An 8,570-nucleotide genomic window follows, 5' to 3' on the forward strand; every position below is an offset into this window, starting at 1 on the left:
CCTAACTCCCTGAGCTCCTGAATGACCTTCCCACCCCTCTTCCTACCTATGTCGTTGGTGCCAATGTGCACCACGACTTCTGGCTGCACACCCTCCCCCTTAAGGATTCTGAAGACACGGTCCGAGACGTCTCGGACCCTGGCACCCGGGAGGCAACAAACCATCCGAGAGTCTCGCCCATGTCCACAGAACTGCCTGTCTGTCCCTCTAACTAGAGAGTCTCCTATAACTAGCGCTCTCCTCCTCTCCCCCTTTCCCTTCTGAGTCTCAGAGCCAGACCTTGCGCCACAGACCCGGTCACTGCAGCTTACCCCTGCTAGGCCGTCCCCCCCAACAGTATCCAAAGCGGTATACTTATTGTTTAGGGGAACGACCACAGGGGATCCCTGCACTGCCTGCTTCCTCCCCTTCCCACCTCTAACTGTTACCCAGCTACCTCTGCTCTCTGGTGTAACTATGTCCCTGTAGCTTCCATCTTTCACCTTCTCAGCCTCTCGAATTCCAGTTCCCTAACTCGTTCTGTGAGGAGCAGAATCTGACTGCATTTCCTGCAGATGATGTTGGCAGGAGTATCGGTGGTCACCCCTACCTCAAACATCCGGCAGGAGGAACATTCCACTGCCTGCGCTGCCATTACTCTACATTTCGTCTCCAAAGCAAGAACACTGAGTAGCTTACCTGTGAACTTTAAAGTTAGGTTAGAGGAGGAGGATGGGAGGGAGGCCCTACTATGTAGGGCCTGGGGTCTAGAACACACCCACTCAAATATCAATCACTTACTTTCCCGACCAGCTCTGCGCTCCAACCTCACTTCTGCCCAGCTCGCGCCGCTCTCTGCTGAGAAAAGACCGTTGGCGTCGAGGTAAGTTCTTTATATATCACTTACCTTCCCGACCAGCTCTGCGCTCCAACCTCACTTCTGCCCAACTCGCGCCGCTCTCTGCTGAGAAAAGACCGTTGCCGTCGAGGTAAGTTCTTTATATATCTCTGGAAAGAGATACTCCCTCCCACCATTACAATTCAATCCAAATTGTCATCATTGAAACAAATCCCTGAGTATCAAGCCTATGGTTCCAAGGAACCATTCCTACTTTTCTCTCTGCAGATTTTAATATAAATCACAGACCTTTCCAGCAGGTCAACAAACAGCATCAATGATGACAACCATCAGTGTCTAATGAGTCCCACACTGCATGTGACCAGGTTCCATTCAAACGCCCATTGGCTTTAAGTGGTCAGTGGTCAGGAAACACTTCAATCTGAACTTCAATCAATTTCCTACAGAAGGTGAGTTTCTGACCAAAAAGCAAAGCTTTTTCCTGTTTCCACCCAGTGGCAAGAAAAAGTCTACTTCAAATATCTACCTTTGTTCCTTCATACTTCCGGATAACAAAAATCTATCAATTCAGATTTAAAATTTACAATTGATCTGTTGTCATTAACAGAACATATTACCAATCTTCAACTGCGCTTCATGGATAGCTTTGTTTCCTAATTTCATTTCTGAAGATAAAAATAGGAAAGGATTGATCTGTACAAAACAATAATCAAGCTGTAGCTGGATATTGTGCCCAGTTTAAGATAGTCCATTCACTAAAGAATTTTGCAACTTGGAAAACATAATACAAATTCCTCAGATGTCAGATTTAATTACGAATGGAAATATATTTATGATCGGAAACTTGAGTAAAATTATATTTGTGGTCACTTAATTGCTGGCAAGTGGGAGTTGCTCCATAGGTGGCAAATATGGAAATACACAGGAAAAAGAATTCTTTAGCCACAATATTAGAGTTGATTTATGTTGGAATGTAACGTGCCAGAAAATCATGAAGACTTTGATTTTTATTCACAGAATATTACGAACGCCATGAAATATGCCTTTGAAATTTTAAGCTCAAGTGAAGACGGTGGTCGAATCCCTTACACCACATTTCGATTCCTCTACAGTTACCTTGCCATGATAGATGGTGAAATTCATCGATCACAGATTGAGAAAATGTTGAACAACATTGAGCGGCAAGTGTAAGTACATTGTGTTTTGTATGATGTAAATATATACTGAGTGACATACATGACATACAAGGGTTACCTGTTTTCTTTAAATCCCTTCCTTAAATCACTGATGATAAAGTCAGATATCAGGTGAGTTACAGAAGGCAATAAGAGAAATGATTTAAGTTTAGAAGATGTTAGATGTCAAGAAAGCCATTTTAGAACATCTCTTTCAGCACACTATAAGGTTAATTTAGTTCATTCACCTCTTTTTAAAGTGGAAAGACAAATAGGTTACAGAAACATGCCGGGCTCTTCTGAAAGAAAAGAAGCATTGAGGAATTGCAGATTTGACTTTCATGTATGTAGATAGATATCCTTTTTAATTAATGACTACTAGTTGCTGGAGACATAACAGCAGAAAATGAAAAAAGCCTTTCAACCTTGGATGTCACAGTTAGAATGACCAACTGTTCTTTAAGAGTCGGATCAAAACAAAATGATTCTTTTTAAAAGTTTGTGGTTTTCACCACATATCTGCTTTAAAAATACACCGCATCGAAAATCATTTAAAATTCATGTACTTTGCCTGAGTAGACCCATTAGAAGGCCACTTAATTGAGCCAGACAAGACTTTTCTTGCCACATGGCAATCAACCATTTATTTTGATGCATTTAGTTTAGAACCAACCCTTCAGCTCACTATGTGCTATATAGATCTGATGCAGTTTATTTAAAGGTTTAGCATTACACATCTATATGCATACAGATGTACAACATTCTTCTTTTGGAAGTAGCAGGTACAAGAGTAGCATGGGTGTGCCACACACAAGCAGTGTGAACAGATCACAATGTTAAATTGCACCGAATGCTGATTTGGCAAGTCAACTGCAAGTTTGGGCAGATAGGTTATGTTACTAATCTGTGCTAGGTCAACCTGTATAATGGGGCTCTCATATGCCCTAGTTAGAGAGATCACTATTCCCACTGAGGATGAGGTGATTTTGAATTCGTTAAAGTGTTTGTGGGAATGTTGAGTGCTATTGGAGGGCTTTATAGAAGTTTCTAAATTCATGGTTAAGTGGTGCTGGATCCATTGAAGGAGTTTGATGGATTTTAAACAGGAAGTATGTTTTTACTGTCGGGAGGAAGTATGCTTTCAATAGTAGGCATAATCATTGCAATCCCTCTTGTAGATGGTGTGTTGTGTGTAGAATAAGACAGGTGTGTTTAGAAGAAGGAGGAGGAAGGGAGTTTACAACTCACAATTACCAACAAGAACAGTTCTTACTCCCACATCAGACAGTAGTAGAGTCTGAAGTGCCTATATTTTACCAAGGAAGCAGTAACCTGACCTGATGGTGTATAGCAGGGCAAGGAGGGTGTGCCAGTTGCCACAAAAATAATTGTGTCCTGATTTTTTATGCCTCAGGATCTTTCAATATTGAAGTAGGTAAAATGGCCAACATGCCATGCATTGCTGCATCAGGAAGATGAGACAGACCCAGCTTAGAAGTGGAGGGAACTCCATCACCTTAATTTCCTTTTACAAGAGGAAGACTGGCTATATAACCTTTCAAATCTTGTGGAATCTCCATCAGTGCAGGATGCCACTAACTACCTGCACGTGGCTCTGTGGACTCCATATATCAATAGGAAATATATCACAACAGTTCAATAATCATACAGTTGGTATGCACCTTGCATAGCAGAGTCTATTTGTGAATGTTTATGAATGTTTGCTATCCTGGATGGTTTAGCCTTTCCACTTGCCACTGCTCTTGGTGACCTGCTCATCACTACCCCTGCTGCTTCATCCTTTCCTCTGACCACCCCACTCATCATCTGGCCCTCGAGAAGTGGGGCAAAGAGTGGGACATAGGGTAAGACAGTAAGGGCTCTTACTCAGGGCTTCTCTAAGCCACCAAGCTTTGCAATTTATTTCAAGAGAACCAAGCTGTTACATTAAATAAATGTAAACTCAAAATATGAAGCCATTGCACACATCTTGCAGCCTCACTGGCAGTGGTCTCACAGACACAGTGGTCTATGGACTGTGAGTGGTCCCTTGCAGTTGCCATAGCAACAAATACAGAGTTTCCAATAATATACATATAACAGAACTGTACACTTTTGTGTGTTCTCTTAATCATTGTCTTATGGGTACCTTTGCCTGTACATTTATTAACTCAGTGGGCTGAACAGTTGATTTGCTTTTTTGTGAGATGCCAACAGCGAAAACACAGATTTCTGCACCTCTTTGAGAGCCTGAATGCCCACCTCAGCACTGGTCCCCACAGGCATGTTAGAATTAGTTTTAGCCTGTATGTAATAATAACCATGAATCTCATGACTTCAGTCTGACCAATAAGATGGTGGTTAGTTTCTGCCTGTGCTGCAAGGGAAGCAAAGGAAATGAACACCAGAGGGAGGGATATACTAGGTCCATCTAACAATGTACACAAACGGTAGTAAGCACATGTTTCATACTGACAAATTTGTGGAAAATATCAACAAAACCAAACCATGGTATTTGCAAAAATTCAAATGATCTATTCTCAGAAAACTGTTTGTTACTGGCTAAAGTTAATAGGGCAAGTAGTAATATACTTCACCTGCAAATTTGAAAAAAAGACATGGATCTACGGGTATAGGAAGCCACGGTGAATATATGACTTCCAATATACAACAGTTTGCTACTTCCACGGGCAGGGTCAATAATGTTGGAGTGCAAATATAATCAATTTATTTGATGTTACAGATATTCCACAACATTGATACTGTTAGGCCAACAATTGCAAGTCCAAATATGTGCCCTAATCTTGCATCTGTCATAATCAATGGAATCAATCAAATGTTGAACACACAACTAGATCAAAGCAGACAATACAAGAAACACTTGCAGAATTGAACATCAGTGAAGAATAGAATACTTCATTTATTCTAAATTAGTGGGGCTATAATATCAGCTCTGCTCTGTGGAGAGAAAAATGAAAATCCAAGAGGAAAAGGCTAAACAACTAATTCAGAATAAATCCAAAAATGAGAATACCATCTCTGAGATGGTGATGTCCTTAGGGGATACTTCCACACAATTCGCCAAGGTGATTGAAGAGCTGGAAGAGAAAAAGGAAGCAAAATGAAGTATAACACCTGTGTCATCAATCCACTGAAATTATTACTCTATTACCAGAAGATCTGGAACAAATCACACATGAAACAGATCAGCTTCAGCTGGACTAACTCCAGAGGCATAGAATTGAGCTGAAGAGCAATTCTGGAGAAAATATCAGATCTTTAAAATCAAGTCACGATGCACAAAGTGCACAACAAACAGCTTCTTATTGGACAGTCTTTTCAGAAATAATTGCCTACTATACTGCTGCAGAAAAAGAACTCAGGCAGGACATAGAGGAAACCAAACAACCACTGAAGCAGAAAGGGTAAGAGGCCCATACGTCAATGAAACAAAAAGGAAAGTAAACACGGAGCAGCTGAACCATTTTAGAGCAGGTCATGAAAAGGAAAATATACTGGCCAAAAGGAGGCTGAATATTGATAGTACTGGAAGAATCGAGTGCAAGTCCAGAAACTTCAAAATGAGTTGGAAGCTCTTAAGGAACAAAACTGTAAATGTCAAGAAGACCTGTGAAATAACTCCACCAAGGCTGGAATCCCGTCACCAAGTCACCCTTTATTTTCACATACATAGTGCATGACCTTGACCCTGCTTAGCCAGAGCTGGTTTGTAGAGTGAGTAGAACCCTTGACATTCCTGGTTATATCTGTCAGCCAGGAGTCACTGATTAAACCAGGTTGACAGCTAACCTTGTTCCAATCACTATATCCCTCTCCTTTGAAGTCCTGGGACAAAGGCCCGTTCTTTTTCTTGAAGCTTCTCCTGGGGCTGTTTTGGGCCGGGTCCGGTTCCTATGACTCTACTTCCTATACGGCAGTATAAACTGCCTCTCTCAGGTAGACAAGTCTTGTGCCTGGCATTGGAAATTCCTGATGCCATTTTAACTTCCCCCACCCCAAAATCCAGAAAGATCCGTTTTAATCTGATGTGGAATATTCTCCCCATTAGCAACTCTGCTGGAGCTATCCCTGTGGTTGCATGAAGGATGGTCCTATAATCAAATAGAACCAGGACAGTTTTGTAACAAGTGAGGCTGTGGGCTGTTTTATTAAGCCTGCATTTAAAGTTTGGACTACTCCATCGGCTAGGCCATTGGACAATGGATGAAGCTGCCTTTACATTAGGAATGCTACTCAACTTTAGGAAATACTGAAATTACCTGCTGGTAAATGATGTCCTGTTATTTGTGATCAACACCTCCAGGAGTCTGTGAATTGCAAATACACTCACAACGTTTCAATCATCATCCTCATATTTGACGAATGGACTATATGCATGCCCAACCACTTTGAATGGGCACCCACAATGACTAACAACCTAGTCCCCATGAAAGGACCAGGATACTTAACATTAAATCGAGTCCAGGCTTTACCCAGCCTTTCCCAAGAACGTAGGGCAGCTGGTAATGGTACTTTTTGCCCTTGTTAGCACTCTGGGCACTGCCAGAGAATGGACTATTCTAATGCGGTACCACCAGAGGCAGCTCAAGATATCCGAATTTGCCACTTGGACTCCCAGACGGTGTTCCAACTTGTAATCCTACGTATTTGGAATGACAGCCCACCACTGAAGCCATGGGCACCACTGCCTTGTCCTCTTTAACTAGACTAAGCAGGAGTTTGTGAACATTATTATTAGAAATTTATATCCATAAAGGTATTAGTAGAATTTTCTCATCAATTATAATCGCTAAACCTTCCTTCTCTATCTGGGATTATCATTGTTCAGCATCAGCCAAAGACCGGGAAGCATACACTATCAGCTGTTACTGTCCACTAGGCCACCACTGAGGCAACACCACCTTGAAGGGGAAGGCATTGCTTATCAGCACCATATCTCACTTGGGATCATGGGTGATCTTAGACGAAGATCACTGCTTCTACACTTCCCTGAAGGCTACATCTTGGCTACAAGAACATTTCCAAGGCTGACTCTTTTTCAAAAGCAGATGTAAGGATGCCAGAATAGAGGCCAGGTTATTTGTAACATTTCCATAATAATTCATAGCCTAAGGAAAGACCAAAGATCCGGTACAGATGTGGGAGCCAGGGCTCCTTTGATCACCCTTACTTTGTTTTCCAACGGGTATAGGGTGATCTTATCAACACTGCAGCTCAAGTAGGTCACTTTGGGTACCTGGAACACACATTTTTCCCTTCTAAGGTGTACACCCACTTTGAAGAAACATTTAAGGGTTATGTCCAAGTTCTCCAAATGCTCTTTACTGGTCTTCCTGGTTATTAGCATGTCATCCAGGGGTAGACTTTGCAAAATATTCTCCATCGTCCACTGGAAAATGGCACAGGCTGATGATACCTTAAATGGCAGTCTTGTATATTGGTACAAACCCTTATGGGTATTAATTGTAGCAGACATTTAGCAATCCTCATCTAATCACAATTGCATGTACGCATGGCTCATATCCAGATTCGTGAAGATCAGCCCTCACCCCACCCCACAATCAATTCTTTGATCATGATCATTAACCAGACAGTATGTGGAAACTTTGAGAGAGGGAGAGGCTGGCAGCATTAGCATGTGTGTGAAAATGAGACCAAGCATCAAAATGTTAAATATGTGTCCTGATAATTGATGGATATAATCAACTGGGCTGTCGTATAATTAACACCTAAGATGTTGGCGCTATGTTGGATGGAAGTTGTTCATGGACATTGAAACACTTGAGAAATCATTTACTTTTTCTGGCAATATACTCAGTTGTCAAGCTAGACTCCAGGAATTGACTTCCATGGCCACTTACTCAGATTGTATCTTATTCCCATTCCCTTTACATGGTGTGATTTAAGGGCCTCTCAATTCCCTGCAGAAACGAGACCCGTCTCCTTCTTTTCATAGAGTTATAGAGTTCTAAAGCACGAAGACAGGCCTTTCAACCCAAACTGGTCCATGCTGACGAAAAAGTCCATCCATGCTGACCCCATTTCCCTGCACTTGGCCCATATCCTTCTAAACCTATCCTATCCATGCATTTATCCAAATGCCTTTTAAATGTTGTTAATGTACCCACCTCAAATATTTCCACTGGCAGCTCATTCCATATGCATACCACCTTCTGTGTAAAAAATTTGCCCATCAGGTTCCCTTTTATTCTTTCCCCTCACACCTTAAACTGATGCCTTCTAGTCCTCGATTCCCCTACCCTGGGAAAAAGACTGATTGTATTCACCCTCTCCATGCCCTTCATGATCTTATACACTTCCATAAGAACCCCACTCAGTCTTCTACGCTTTAAAGAAAAATGCCCTAGCTCATCCAACCTCTCCCTATAACTCAGATAGTTGAATCCTGGCAACATCCTTATACATTTCTTCTGCACTCTTTCCATTTTAATAGCATCCTTCTTCTAGCAAGATGACCAAAACTGAATACTCCAAGTACGGCCTCACCAATGTCCTGTACAACTACAACATAACTT

The 8,570-nt window shown here is 41.8% G+C and overlaps 1 protein-coding gene across 2 annotated transcripts in view; it reads left to right on the forward strand.

Moving 5' to 3' along the window:
- LOC122551596 (ropporin-1-like) overlaps positions 1–8,570 on the forward strand; it is a 55,066-nt gene that overhangs the window by 43,439 nt on the left and 3,057 nt on the right. For both annotated transcript variants that reach the window (XM_043693738.1, XM_043693739.1), the window contains exon 5: positions 1,856–2,025. In XM_043693738.1, the coding sequence (XP_043549673.1) occupies positions 1,856–2,025 (170 nt within the window). The remainder of the gene's footprint in view (positions 1–1,855; positions 2,026–8,570) is intronic.

The sequence above is a fragment of the Chiloscyllium plagiosum genome, chromosome 7 (genome assembly GCF_004010195.1).
Source record: "Chiloscyllium plagiosum isolate BGI_BamShark_2017 chromosome 7, ASM401019v2, whole genome shotgun sequence".
Lineage (NCBI taxonomy): Eukaryota > Metazoa > Chordata > Chondrichthyes > Orectolobiformes > Hemiscylliidae > Chiloscyllium > Chiloscyllium plagiosum.